Consider the following 15291-nt stretch of genomic DNA (forward strand, 5'->3'; position numbering starts at 1 on the left):
ACGCCCACATTCACACACACACAGACACACACAGACACACACCTATACACAGATACACACAGACACATGCCAGGCACCACTAGGATTCCCCTTATAAATCACAGTATTGAAGTGTAAACACATTTTTCTTTCCCTGTCCTTTGTGTAGGAGCACTGTAATAACGGCTACAGAAGGAGCGAGGTTTCAACTCAAGAGACAGGGGGCGTGCCGTCACTGTGTCAGGTTATCTCAGCATCCTTGCTCTGGTTTTTGTTATTTCTCTCTGCACGCTGGCTTAGAAGGCAGCCTGTGGCCTCCACCTTTGTCTATCACTTCCCTTTCTGCTCTTGACTGCTGGGGCGTGCTGGCTTCCATGCTCTTCCTCTCCAAGTTCCTGCACATGCCAGGATATTTCCCTTGGCTACATGGACAACCTCTTGTTTTTCCAGTCTTTGTTTATTTTCTCTACCATAGTCCCTAGTTACCCCGACTCCTGACCCAGCATGACCACTCTTCTTATTCTGCTCTCTCTTTCCTGCTCGTGCCAGTCAAATACACTAACGACCATTTACCCGGCTTCTTACTTATCCCGTGACTACTCTTGGACTGTAAGCTCCAGGACATCTGCCTGCTTCATTTCTGACATACTCCAGGCATCCAGAACTACACTGGGCACAAGAGATGACCGAGACATCAAGCTTTGCTGTGAAGGTATCTCACAAATAACACTGAGCCAGAAAACCATCTCAAGTAACCACAGGAAGATGAATGTAATGGATTTCCATGATACAGAGTTCACTGTATCAAAATTGTCCAAATATATTGTCCAAATATAGATAAGCTGCAATTTTTGCTTATATATATTTCTCACTCATTTGTGATTTAAGGAAGAAATTATATCTTTGAAAGACATTTATGTCTCACCTATAAATATGTACATATACATTTACATATAACATAAAAACATATATTATAAAATATAAAAAGGAACACAAAAAGACTGTTTCTTTCATTCCCAATACCTGAGTCCCCAAAGTGCTAAAAGCTGTAATCTTAAAAAAATAAGTCAAGAAAATATATGCTAAAGACTATTAAATTGACATAGTAAGTATTTCTTCTCATTTTTCTCTGGTGAAAACCCAGAAAGCATGTCAGCGTAAAGTTTTAGAGTGTGGTCCAAGATTGAATGCCCACCTGAGTACATTACTATAGTCAAGTCCTCTGCATATTTGGTTTCCTCGGGACTCTGCACTATTCCATGCAGGCTATTCTTAGCAACACCACGTTACAGACAGAGGGCAGGGCACTCTCAGCTGTTAATCCCTTGCTCTGACTTACTTTTCTGACAGAACAAAAAGTCCAATTCTTTACCAAGTATGCAATTCAAGTGTCTGAGTTACAAACGTAAGGCTGATAGACTTGAACTTCGTTACATGCTGGGGGCGACGTATAAAGATTCAAAGTGCAGATGCTATCAAATCATCCCCTTGCCCACCGTCACCAGGTGTGGGAGGACCAGGCACCCGTGGCTCACCTGGCTGTGTCGGTTCTGCCACTGGCTTCCCCTTCACTTGGATCCCTTAAAAATAAAGAGATGGTTGAGATTTAACAATTTTTAAGCCGAAAGAACATCAAGAAAATCTATAATGAAAATGACACTGAAGTTAGCTTGCTCCCTATGGCTGGGTCTGAATCCTCCTTCACACTTTCACCATAACACGTGCTACTGCCATTTCTTGAGCATCTACTAGATACTGTCGACAGGAGGTATCAGGTGAAAAATTAGCTGTTTTTATAAACACACTCCTCCAATTCCAAGCTACAACCATAATTTAATAATTTATCTTTAGGTTAGTTTAGTAAAATCTATGGTTGGATAGGGTTTAACGACTACCAGCATCAATTTTAAACTTCACATTATTACATGCACTTCTAGAGGGTATTGCTTAGTTGAGCAAATGTGCAGCTAATCACAGAGTTTGGGCTGAGCAGCTATGGCTGTGCTTAGGAGACAGTGGGCTGAGAAGACAGGTCAGGGCAAAGCCCTGTACAAGCATGAGGACCAGACTCATGGAAAGCAGGGCACATCTCCTGGGGGATATCCTGGGGGTAAGGGGGGCTAGAGAGGAGGGGGGGGGTGGAGGAAGGAAGGAAGGAGTGAGAACGATATAGTTTTCTAAAAGTAAATACTAATTCTTTTTTTTGGTAAATACTAATTCTTTTTTTTTTTTTTTTTGGTTTTTCGAGACAGGGTTTCTCTGTGTAGCCTTGGCCATCCTAGACTCGCTTTGTAGACCAGGCTGGCCTCGAACTCACAGCGATCCGCCTGCCTCTGCCTCCCGAGTGCTGGGATTAAAGGCGTGCGCCACCACGCCCGGCCCGGTAAATACTAATTCTTAAGCAGACAATTTTTTATAAGTTATGCTAAGAATCTATGCATTGTAAGTCATGAATGTTGATGCTTGTGTGAGAAGGTGAGTCTAAAAACACAGACTGAATTATAAACAGAACAATCATCTTACCTAGATATCTATCTGTGAAATGAAATTTTAAAAATTGCTAATTGTCTTTACATTGAAGGCAATTAATATTTTAAAGTCTTCTAAAATTCTAACTACATTGATATTTCAGAGGTAATTGAAACTGAATCAAGTTACAATTTAATATGCAAATCTTGTTTGTTTGTTTGGAGACAGGGTTTCTCTGTGTAGCACTGGCTGTCCTGTACTCCCTTTGTAGACCAGGCTGGCCTTGAATTCACAGAGAACTGCTTGCCTCTGCCTCCCTAACTGCTAGGATCAAAGGTGTGCACCACCCTGGCTGGCTTAATATGCAAATCTTAAGAGGTGGCTTATGATAGAACAAAAATACTTTGAGAAGCTAAGAAATCACCATCTCTAATGCTTAAGTGTTTTAAAAAATGTTTTAGCCTTTCTGCATTTACAGTTCTATGTAAAATACACACTGCAGATCTAAAACCAGCACCGCCCTCCTCTCATCTACCACATTAGCTCAGAGCGGCTGCACACCAAGCTCAGTCTGGGCACAAGCACTCCAAGCCTGCAGGCTCTAACTATATACCCTTTTCCATAGATACATTGTGCAAAAAACATATTTCAGAAGCAAAAAGAATAACAAAATGTATTTGCATTCTTTTTTTTTTTTTTTTTTTTTTTTTTTTTTTTTTTTTTCGAGACAGGGTTTCTCTGTGTAGCCTTGGCCATCCTGGACTCACTTTGTAGACCAGGCTGGCCTCGAACTCACAGTGATCCGCCTGCCTCTGCCTCCCTAGTGCTGGGATTAAAGGCGTGCGCCACCACGCCCGGCTTGTATTTGCATTCTTAAATAGGGCTTCTTAAATTTCTGTTTTTTAATAATTGCCATTTTCACTAGGCAGACATTAATACTCAGTGCCATCTGTAAAAAAATTTTTATTATAGCAATCTGATGTAAACATATTTCTAAGTGTGTTCACAATGCAGTGCTGTTTCAGCTGTGTGTAGATGCTGTGACACACTGCATGGAAGGGCAGCGCTATACCTCAACAACAAACATAGTCACATCGTTGACCCCTACAGCAAAGATGAAAGAGTTGTATTTGGAAGCAACACAAGTCTTCTAGGATTTTTCTGTCCTATGCGTGGAGACAGAGTACACTGCAGGTGAGTTCAAGTTCTAAGCATCAAGAGTGGAATCTCCCTTACACCTCACTTTCTCTGCTGTAAGAGTTGAAATCCACTCCCATGCTGGTCCAGCCTACGTGGGAGGGGCCGCAGTGTCAAACAACCAGCGAGACCGCCCAAAGTGAGGCAAACAGGGGAACAGAAGCACAGCTGGCTGCAACAGCTCATGCAGCTAAGCATAGCTCTGTGATACAAAATCAAATACTATATAGACAGCAATTTGTACTCAGCTGAACACACAAGCTATTCCTTTCACTTAGGAAGACATCAGGCCTGGTGTTAGAAGAAGCAGCAAGTACTTGGCAGGCATTTGAAGCACAAGATTTCAAGGAGGATGGACATGGGTACAAACTCCTACAGATGTGCAGAGGTGTGTATGCGGTAGGAAGAATGGGAAGAGTGGGACAGGAGGAGAAGGCATTCGATGTAAGCCTTGTATGCATCTAAATTCCCAGCAAGATGAGAGCTAATTAAGAGGCCACTTTTCCTGTTTGTTTTCCTTTTTATAGTGTCTGGGGATCAAACTGGAGGCTTTGTGATGTTAGGCGAGTACGCTCTCAGCCCTAATGGACAGCTTTAAATAAGGAGTGGCAGCAGAACTACACTGCCAAAAAATATGTATGTGGATGAAGTGACCTGGTAGGAGGTGAAAACTGACAGTGGTTTTGACTGTGAGGCAGTGGCAGCGAAGACAGAAGCAGCCACCCTGGCAGTTCTGAGAAGGGCGGAGGTGGGAAGGAGCTGATCCAGAGATGACTGGGGGGGACAGTGCTACTCCCTTGTGCTGATTGGCAGGTGTGCAGAGAAAGACACAAGTCCGCCCACAGTCAGCAAGGAGTCAGAGAGTGGTGTGGCAGCTGTTTGCACAGTGCCAGTGTGACTGTCGGTTACTGGTGCGGTAGCTAAAGCAGGGTTATTTGTTGTGTCTTTCAAGGTTGAGCCATGCCCCTCTCTTAGCTGGGTTTTCCTGTCTCACAAACCAGCTGCCCCTGCTCCTTGGCTGGTATGTCCCAGGTTCCTTGCCTTCCTGTGACTTCTAAATAACAGAGTGCACAGGGCAGAGTTCGGACTGTCTCTCTGCCAGTTGTCTGTCTTCTCTTGGTGATCTAGAGATGCGACAGAAGGTGCCTACTCAATTAAAGCGCCTCAGTCTTGAACCCAGATCTCCCAGGGCTCTAGCCTCATGGAGCCAGTGCCTGCAAGCTCCGCCTCTACATGCACAGACAGTTTCAGCTTTGGTCCTGGCTCACCCTCAGTCTTTTCTATCCTCCCAGTAGCCTTGGGATTGATTCCTTCCCACCTTTACAAATGGTCTTCTCAGAACAGTCAGGTGGTCTGCTTCCACTTTTGCCAAGTGTCTCAGCTAAGACCCTTGCATTTGAGATTTAGGGTTTGAACTCAGCTGTGTGGTCCTACACACAGAGAGGGAGGAGGCTGCTGCTCTTCTCTACCCACCCGTGCTTTGTTTGCTTGTGTGGGTTGCTATTTTGGAAGAGCAGTCCACCTTCCTTCTGAGTGCTGGCATTAAAGCCATGAGCCATCATGCCCAGCTTATTCATTCACTGAAAAACCAGGAACACCACAGACACTGCAAGTAAATACCAGTGTTTATACAAGTATAATTTCCTCTCCATTCATGATTCAAGGCTTAGCTCATACGAATACATGGTATAAATCCTTAGAAACAATCAAGCTTTGCCTTTGACTCATCCTAACATTTTCCTTGTTAGCTGCATTCTGCTTCAGCCCACTGCTTATTGCTTACAGATTTGCTTCTTCTATGACTCCAAGACTTTGGTGGGCACAAATAACACCCTCTTCATCTCTATGTGTTGTTGTTTTTTAATGTAGCAGGGCTCAAGTAGTGCTTATTTCTTTTTATTTTGTGTGCACTGGTGTTCTGTCTGCTTGTATGTCCACGTGAGGGTGGCAGATCCTCTAGAAGGAGAGTTACAGACAGTTGTTAGGTGCCATGTGGGGGCCGGGAACTGAACCCGTGTCCTCTGGAAGAACAGCCAGTGCTCTTAACCGCTAAGCCATCTCTCCAGCACATGCAGTGATATTAATGGGTCAAATTTACATCAGTCTGCATTTGCTCAGTAACCCATAAAATCTATGTGCACTGTGCCCTGCACAAGCACAACTTTGTATGAAGTACAGTTGTACTGTTTCACTAGATTATAAATTTATTAAACACATATCCATCTTGTCTTTATTTTGATGTTTAGGCTTTTTAAATTTTCTTATTTTTATGTGCATTAGTGTTTTGCCTGCATGTATGTCTGTATGATTATGTCAGATTCCCTGGAACTGGAGTTACAGACAATTGTGAGCTGTCATGTAGGTGCTGAGAACAGAGCCCAGGCCCTCTGAAAGAGCAGCCAGTGCTCCCAACTGCTGAGCCGTCTCTCCAGTTTCTGATGTTCAGTTTTTAAGTAATCTATGTGACCTTAAACCTTTATACAAAGACAAAATGTTAAGTGATAAATGCGATGTGAAAGAATTTTAAACACACACACACACACACACACACACACACACACACACACACTATAATACATATAGCCTAGTGGGTACTGGCCCTTGCCACCACACCTGATGCTCCGATGCTGCGAGCTCGATCGCTGGAGGCCACATGGTGGAAGGAGAGAACTGACTCTTACACAGGTGCTTTGATCCCTCTTTCCACATGCAGGTACTCCCCCTCCCACCTCAATAAACAAATTATGTAAAACAATGCAAACTAATTATTTTTGAAGGAATATAGTAAACTTATATTTAATTCTTTTTCCTAAATAAAAACATTAAAAATCTTAGCTAATCTCCCCCCCCCCCTTTTTGAGACAGGGTCTCTCTCTATAGTCTTGGCGGTCCTGAGACTTGCTATGTGGACCTGATTTTCCCTGAACTCACAGAGATATGTCTGCTTCTGTTTCCTGAGTGTTGGGAGCAAAGGTGTGCACCACCATGCCTGGCAAAACAGTTTTATGTGAAGGGTTTGCTTTGCTCTACCAAAGCTTCAGGTTTTCTTTTGAGACAGAGCCGTCTGCATCTCAGGTGGGCTCAGACCCACTGCACAGCTGAAGATGGTCCTGAACTTCTGCTCTTCTTGCCATCACTTCCTGAGGGATGGGCCTCACAGTGCTGGAACTGAACTCTGGGCTCCATGCATCCACAGCAATACTCCACCAGCTGAGCTACATCTCCAGCCCTTAAATTCTTATTTTTAATTTATTTCTCTTTAGGAAAAAGACTATTGTTTTATTCCTAGTGTTTAATTCTTAGTTCCTGTCAAAATTAGTGAGATGCCATGTAGTCCTTCTAGAAAAATCATAGTAGATGTGACAGGAAAGAAAAAGTACTGACCTGCGTACAAACTTGGAAGTGATTTTGCTTATGATCCCAGTTGACGCTCCCCTTCTGGAGTGTGCAAATGTGCCCGTTTCGTGGGATGGGGAGGCAGGTGGCCCATTATAAGCTGCACTGCGCCGCTCTCGGAGCTGTTCCCCATGGAAAGTGCTTCTGCTGGAGCTCCCTCGGGGAAAGCGGGTCCTGTCTGGAGTGCTGGCACTAATACTGTGAGCAGACGGGGAAGCTGCAGGCACTCTCTGAGTTGCACTGCTGGGAGAAATTAAGACGTATCATTCACAATAACAACGAGAGCAGCTTTCATTCAGCTAAAAACTGGGGGGGCAGGGGAGCGTGGCTATTTCTGTTGCCCCAATGACTTTTATTCACATCAGAAATGAGGTGCAAGGGACAATTAATTTACTTGTAATCAGTATACAAGGATGAGATGTCAGTTTAAAACTATACTTTTATTGTATCTTAATTTGGTAGTTAAAGATCAAGCAGTTACTGACGTAAAGACAAACACTGTCAGAATCTGGAATGCCCAGCCTGATGCTGCGTATGTAGTTTTTATTATGGAATCTGCATATCTGAAATTCCAAATGCTTCAAAATCTAAAAAAAAATTTAAGAACTGATATGACACTACACATGATAAATTCCATGTATGACATCATGTGAAGTTTACTGAAAACACACTATGAGATGGTATTTATGCTGTGCATGTGAGGTATGCCAGGATTCTAAGTGCAGTCCCTGTCTAAATCCATGTCCTATTCAATCTCTCTTATGTTTGTCAAAAAAAAAACCTTTTCACAACATTACCATGTTTCTACTTTAGACCTAAGGATACAATGCTACATGGTGCTATCAACATGACTAACGAAACCTAATTATTGAAGCAATAACATGTTAAGATGCCCCGAGTTTTAGAACTCCTCCAAGAGGTAAAACTTAAAACATGAATTGAGTTTTATATCTGAGCAGCTGAGCCTGCCCCACTAATAATGGAACTGCTGGAACCCAAGGCTGGGATCCCGAGCAGGGGTTGTTTTTGTTTGTCTCATTTTTTTCAGGGGTTGGGGGCAGTTTAAGACAGGGTCCCTCACTTTGCAGACCAGGCTGGCCTCGAATTCACAGCGATCCTTCTGCCTCTGTCTCCCGAATGCTAAAGGTGTGTGCTACCACGCCCAGTTTAGGCAGCAATGTTTTATGGGTGGGTTAAAAAGATCTAGCCAATGGTCAGAATATCCTCCACAGTTGAGTGAAGAGTGTGATATGACTTTCTCACGTACTCTGGTGCCTCACATTTGACCATGTCCCCTGGAGGGGGAGACCTGGTGGCACTCAGAGGAAGGACAGCAGGTTGCCAAGAAGTGACTTGATACCCTATGAGAATATACAGGGTGAGGTAATCCCACTCAGGAACAGTCATAGGGGAGGGGAATAATGGGAAAATGGGGGGGGGAGGAATGGGAGGATACAAGGGATGGGATAAACATTGAGATGTAACAAGAATAAATTAGTAAAAAAAATAATCCTTTAAGAAGGTTCTTGAAAATGATTTCAAGTAGTTTAGATAACTCTTAAAGCACATAAGTGCATATAACAATTAAAATGTTCCTGTTACCACATCTTTGCAGAGAGCTCTTGAGGAGACAGTGACTACAGAGATGCAATATAAGTGGGACTCACCCAGGCCGGTAAGCTTCAGAGCCATCTTTAATGGTTGGCAGTGTAACTTTAATAGGGTGGCCAGAGGTCGACATAGACTTCTGGTGGCGGGGACGTGCTGAGGGGCCAGCAGATGCCACAGTGGAACCTGCAGAGGACATGCTGCTGGCAGACATCTCTGTAAGACTTGACATAAAAGAAGAAAAAGTACCATTACTAAGCCAGAGAAAGATTCCCTGAATCCCAATCAACTGACATTTTGATGACTGCAATGCTTAAAAGAACCAAGCACATTCTCAGTGATTAACAGAACAGCCTCAGAGTTTTGTTCTGTGAGTCTGAGGAGGAGGAGGAGGAGGGCGAGGGCACAGTTGTGCATGTGACATCTACAAACCAAGTGACAACTGCTGGAGGCTCTCTTCACTTGTGCTGGACTAGTTCTGTGTGACGTGGTGCTGTCACTCTCCCTACACTGTTTAAGCATTAGGAACTCATATGAAAACACCATTTCTGCAGACAGCACCTCCCTCAGCTTACATCACCGTGTCAGTTCACCCATGAGCAACAGGCTAGCCACTATATCAGAGAAATAGTACATTAGAATCAATTTCCAACCATCAAGCCTGCAGGCTGTCACATCGCAGGGAGCCACACTTGTCGTTCCGTGTGTTCTCACAGCCTACAACTGAGAAGAGCTAACATGAGAACGGGCTGTCCTGCTGGACAGCTAGATCTGAGAACAGGGTGTCATCGCAACAGAGCCTTCATCCTTTTGAGGTACCCAACAGGTAGTTTTTCCAACTGCAATACAACTAAGAAGTCTGTGGTTCTACATTCAGTTGAGATGGCCAGACTTCAGAGGAAGGGGAGGCAGCCGTTAGGAGTGGGGGATGACGCAGTTGGTTGAAGGGTAAGGGGCGGAGGGGCGACAGGCAGGGCACACTTGGAGAGAAGACTCAGGCTCAAGGGTCAGACTGGGCTGTACACGTTGCTTTGGTACTGAGGAATGTTCTCGTTCATATCTTATTCAGAAACTTGAGTGTTACGAAGTTACTTCTTACCTTCCTAAATACGTTTCCACCCTCCCATTCTGGTGCCCAGGGCCACACTCCAGCGAGAACAGCCACGGCAGCTTTCTGCCCTAACATCCCTTCCTGTGACCCATACACCACAGACATTTCCACAAAGCTAGTCTGCAGCAATGGCAGACACTGCTGCTGGGTAGTGACCTTCACCTGCTGTCTCTTCCATTTTGCAGTGCTGTGTACCGGTCCGTGGTCCTTTCACACACGTACGTATTCCTCCTTGCCATGCTACCTCCAGAATATACGTTATTCTTTAAGAAGAAAAAAAAAGTCAATTTAAAAATCATAACCATATTAGTGTGAAATCAAAGAAATGTATTTAAAATTGTTAACATTAGAAAGCCTTTACAGCATACTTTTAATTGATTAGAATCTCACATAAGCAAGATCTATTTTTTCTTCTTTCTCATATTTAGATTTTAGGAATAAAAAGTAGAGCAAAAACAAACAAATGAACACAAGCCACACCCACTACTGTTTTAGTTTAAAATTCCAACCAGCACTGAGAAGCTACAGAAAAGCGGCTCTCATTTACTTTTCCCTAGGGAGTGGCTGGTTGAGTAAGCGCAGAGCACAGAGTGGCTCTGCCCTCAGTCTCAGCATGGACAGGGCACTACAGATGGTGTTCTTTCCAGAAGCCTCTACAGACCACGAACAGGGTGAGGCCTAAAGCACTTGGGTCAGCGCATGCCTACCTGGGGGTTGATGGAGGGCTGTGCACTGCAAGCTAAGGATATTGCCCGCAGTGCCACATGTGAGTCAGGAGACAGGCCACATGCCAACAAGGGAACAGAGCAGGGAAAAGGGTAGCTAGATGGTTAGTCTCCTTACCACACAGGAGACTCTGACCATGTCACCTATGCCAGCATGCATGCCAAACCTTGACTATTTGTTACCAGTAATAAAATGGAGAGGGGTGGTTTTCTGCTTTTGTGGTTTTCTTTCGTTGCTGTTTACAGTGCTGGGAATCCAACGCTGGGTCTTGCACATGCAAACCCAGCACTTTACTCCTGGGCTGCACCCCAAACTCTGCAGGAATGACTTTCACAAGGGCCAGAAACACTCTTTTGTTTCAGTCTCCAGTGGCAAATAGGTTCCTATGGGATCTAGCTTTTATAGGTTTTTAAAATACAGCTAATCTAACATTTTGCTTAGAACGAGCACTAGAAAGTTAATAGCGATTTCCTCAAATCAGACACAGAAGGGGAAAAAATCATAAACAAGTCTGTGCAAGGGCAGCTTTAAAAATTTTTAACTATGCTGAAGAGATATCTCAGCACCCTCTGCCAGAGGGCCTGAGTCTCATTCCTAGCGCACATGTCAGGGGTTCACAACTTCTTTTAATTCCAGCTCCTGGAAATCCAATGACCTCTTCTGGCCTGTGAGGGCACCTGCATGTGTGCACGTGTGCACGCATGCACACACACACAAATAAAAATAATGAATCTTAAAAAGTGGAGGAATAATAGAATTGTAGGAGGATGCACACCATCTCAAAAGAAAGGCTGAATAAATCACAACACACGTGTCATTGATACTGATGAAACCACGCAGCTATAACAAAGATCTCCATGCTCCTATCTAGAGGGACCCCTCACCACCCTAAAAACAAAATAGATACTGTATTGACCTACCATCAAAAGAATGACCTAGCTGTATTATGTTCATTTTTGTTTTCTCCACCTAAGAAATCTACAGAAGGATCCACACCAAGTAATTAGCATGAGTTATTTTACAAGTTCAGAATGGAAAGTAAGACACAGCAAAGAGAAAACTATATATTTTGGCAGAACTTTTGGGCTCATTGTTTTTAAAAATGTTATTAAATAAGGTAGCATAGTTAATTGGAATTTAAGCTGATATACTATTAAATGGTCTAAGCACTCTCTATTATAAACACAGTTTGAAGACTCATTGGTCACCTCAGCACTGTAGATTCCGAGGAAGTCTCTGTGTCAATACACAGGCAAGCATGGGGAGACAGTAAGCAAACAGAACCGCAACTGGCTAAGAACTGAGTGAGACACAGCTATGGGCAGGCTGGGGAGATGTGGACTAGTCATTACAGGAGGTTCCACCAGGGACACAGGACGTGCATGATTTGTGGCAGTGGGATTAGGATGCAGTAGTGCACAAGGACAGACACAGAGAGGGCAAAGCTGAGTTGACCATGCAAAGAAGGTCCAATCTGACGGGATGACAGGAGAGCAGCAGAAAACACAGGAAGTGTTTATTTTTACTGCTATGTGAGGTGTCGACCTTTGAAACAGTCCTTCAGGTGACAAGGAAATAACCAAAAAAATTAAGCCTTTGTACCCTTTCCAAGTAGATCAGGTAGAGGAGGTAAGCAGCTATACCACCATTATTTACTTTATGTGTATGAGTGTTTTGCCTGCACACATGTAAGCGTATCATGTGGAAGGCAGAGGAGGGCACTGAATCACCTGGAGCTGGAGGTACGGACAGTTGTGATTCACCACATGGGCCCTGAGAACCAAAGCTGGTTCTCTGTAAGAGCAAGTGCTCTTGATGGCTGAGCCATCCCTCCAGACTTAATGCCACCCATTCTTTTTTTTTTTTTTTTAAATAAAAAATATGGAACGCTTCACGAATTTGCGTGTCATCCTTGTGCAGGGGCCATGCTAATCTTCTCTGTATCATTCCAATTTTAGTATATGTGCTGCTGAAGCGAGCACTGTCACCCATTCTTAAAGTGGCATGTCCATCTACTTCTCAGACCAGGAAGTGCTAAGCTAATTGCACATCTGAAAACGTATGGTTTCAACCACCACACAGAATACTGACATCAGAAAGCTGAGCCTACTTGTGATGCAGCTGTGTTGGTTTTGCCTTTGGTGTATTACTGCCTATTTTCTATTTAAAGTACTCCCCCTCTCAGCATGCTAGATGAAGGCTTCCTCTTCCTTGCGTTGACTTAGAAGCTATTATTCTAGTCCATTTGTATACAGTCCACTCTTCCTTATGTTCCTGAGTTAATGTCTGCTCCACAATATTGGTTTCTTAGCCTCATTCCCAGTATCTGCCCCAAAAGACAAGCATTTATGTTTAGTCTCTGGGCATCGCTCAGAACTTTCAGTGTGTGCATGCCTGTGTCTATGTCCGCGCACGCGTGCACGTGCACTTGTGTGTGTTTTCCCTCTTCCCACTCTGGGGTTCTGGATGAAGTCGGAGTTACCAGGCATGGTCCAAGCACCTACTGAGCCATCTCACCGGCCCTTGCTGAGCTTTCTGATTACTTTGAGCTCATGTATTTTACAGCAACATGCTATGTTCTTTCTCTTCCTGTAAGAAAACCTTCTTAAGCAGTACAGTGTTTTAAAATAGTCACGGTGAAGCCAAACAGCTGACACAGTTTATGCCTGAGAATATGGTTATCATGTTTTATATTTAAGTGGCAGTTTGGATAGATAGAACACTCTAGGCCTAAAGTGTTTTTTTCTCCTTCCTCTCCAATAGTTGAAAAATGCCATTGCGCCTTTTAGTATCCACCCTATTGATGAAAAATCTGAAAGCAATTTAACTTTGCTCCTTTTATGGTCATCAGCTCTCCCACTGAAACCACTAAACATTTCTATTTCTCGCCTTGCTTTTTGTATGTCCACATAACCTGCTTCCACCAGTCCAGGAGCACACTTTCCTCTGGCTTCTCTTTGTCATTCTGGGTCTTCTGTTCTTACTGTTACCACTCTTTCAAACACCTGCTCCTCTCACGCGCCCCACACACCTGTTCTCTAGATGTTACCGACGCTATCCTCACCCTTCCGTCTTTATTTTCTTTCTGTCTCTATTCTTCCTGCTGTCTTACAGACAGTACTGTGGCCTCCTTTCTAGCTCCCGATTTAATTTCTCGAGTGTGGCATTTTAAGACTTCACAGGAGGTAAGCTGACAAATTATTAATGAGTCTGCTCTCAGAGAGCAGTATACCTGCAAACTTAAGATTAAATGCATCAATGTAACATCAAATAAATACCACAAAAGCGGGACTAACAGAGTAGGGGGCTTAAGATGCCACTCTGAAGCGAGGCTTTGCATTACTGTAAGAACTTCAACTGGCATAGAGCCTCTTGACTATAATCCCAACACTCAACATGGGAGGACTTGTGAGTTCTGGGTTAGCCTGGGCTACTGAGTGAAACTGTCTCAAAGCAACAATGACAACAACAAAGAATTCTCTGCACTGTTTCTTCTATTACACTCACAAGAAGCTTGGTTGCCTTTTTCATGGCATTTAAATTATGATTCTTGTTGAAACATTTAAAAAGATAAGATTTTACGAAAAAAACCTGTTACACATAAGTTCAAGTTGTGATACAGGAGAGCCCTGACTCACACTTGGGCCAGCCGAAGACTTCTTCCTGTCTGGACCCACCAGGGGGCTGGCTGTTACTTCACTCTTCGAACCCACCATGGTGCTGCCAAGCCTGCGAGCTGTGTCTTTGTCCCACTCCTCTTTCTGCTCACTTTCCACACTGTTGGCCTGAGGCCTTTTGGTGTATGATACAGCAGGGGGAATGGAGGGGCCGGCTGCAAGGTGTAGAAACAGCAAGGTTAGCTGGAAAACAACTGATATAATGCCTGCAAACAAACACTTCCTATCTTCAAAATATCCAAATTTGCCTGTTTTACACACTCAGCTAAGATTAAACTGATTACAAACTCAGTTCAGGTCCCCACAAAATAGATCCTATTGATCACCCAATGATGCGCAGTTAAGACGGTGCCAGGGATGAAAAGAAACGGAAGTGTGTGTTGCGCAACACACACTGGGGCATAGCCAGCCTTGCTCCCCACCATGGTCACTGAAGCGCCGCTGCTTCTGGTTGGCTGAGATGCTTCGCTGGACCTTCAGGTGCGCAGGGGACTGAATAGTGCTGTTGTTCAGGTCACTGCTTGGCCGTGATCGCTGACACAAGTTTCCACTTGACAGTGACTCACCACCACCTTCGAACTATGAGAAGAGAGGTCACCCAGACTTTAAAACTGGAAGGTTTATAAACAAAACGACTGGAAGCTATATGAGAAGCAATCAGAACTAAAAAAACAGGCTTCAAACTGGTAAGAAAGCAGGGAGGGAAATGGATTTTAGGGTGTTCCCACTAGCACTGCAATCTGCTACTGTGCACAATTCCTCAGTTAGTTAAGGCATGAAGTAAGCCTTCCATGGTGCCCGCACAGCAGACATGGTCCTATAACACATGTTATTTGTTTAATCATTGCTGCAAACCTGTGATGCATTAACCTGCACTTTCCATGTGAAAAAGCAAAACAAGTTCAAGGAATCCCTGGGATTAAAGCAGAATAAAATCTAAAACTTTACATAAACACATACGTATCTACATATACATGTATGTATGTACACACAGACACTAATAAAATTGGTATCACCTTACACTCTCAATTAAAATTAAACTGTTTTGTTGCTTTTCTACATTTATAAAACAAAATTTGTTTAGCTGGTTTTGGTCAGAAAATGGCTTCCCGTAGCCCTGACCATTGT

At 43.7% G+C, this 15291-nt stretch overlaps 1 protein-coding gene and 1 non-coding gene across 3 annotated transcripts in view; both read right to left on the reverse strand.

The window, feature by feature from the left end:
* Positions 1-15291, reverse strand: part of Mark1 (microtubule affinity regulating kinase 1) — a 98319-nt gene that overhangs the window by 2326 nt on the left and 80702 nt on the right. Inside the window, exons 12-17 of one of the 2 annotated variants that reach the window (XM_051148079.1) lie at positions 14586-14742; positions 14125-14318; positions 9923-10023; positions 8709-8873; positions 7030-7281; positions 1515-1559 (exon numbers count right to left, since the gene is read on the reverse strand). In XM_051148079.1, coding sequence (XP_051004036.1) covers positions 1515-1559; positions 7030-7281; positions 8709-8873; positions 9923-10023; positions 14125-14318; positions 14586-14742 — 914 coding nt within the window. Of the gene's footprint in view, positions 1-1514; positions 1560-7029; positions 7285-8708; positions 8874-9922; positions 10024-14124; positions 14319-14585; positions 14743-15291 lie in introns of both variants that reach the window. The other variant, XM_051148078.1, reaches the window with a different exon arrangement.
* Positions 12362-12468, reverse strand: LOC127191248 (U6 spliceosomal RNA). Its single transcript, XR_007830864.1, has one exon. It is a non-coding gene; the product is annotated as a U6 spliceosomal RNA (small nuclear RNA).

The sequence above is a fragment of the Acomys russatus genome, chromosome 6, assembly GCF_903995435.1.
Source record: "Acomys russatus chromosome 6, mAcoRus1.1, whole genome shotgun sequence".
NCBI classification, from domain to species: domain Eukaryota; kingdom Metazoa; phylum Chordata; class Mammalia; order Rodentia; family Muridae; genus Acomys; species Acomys russatus.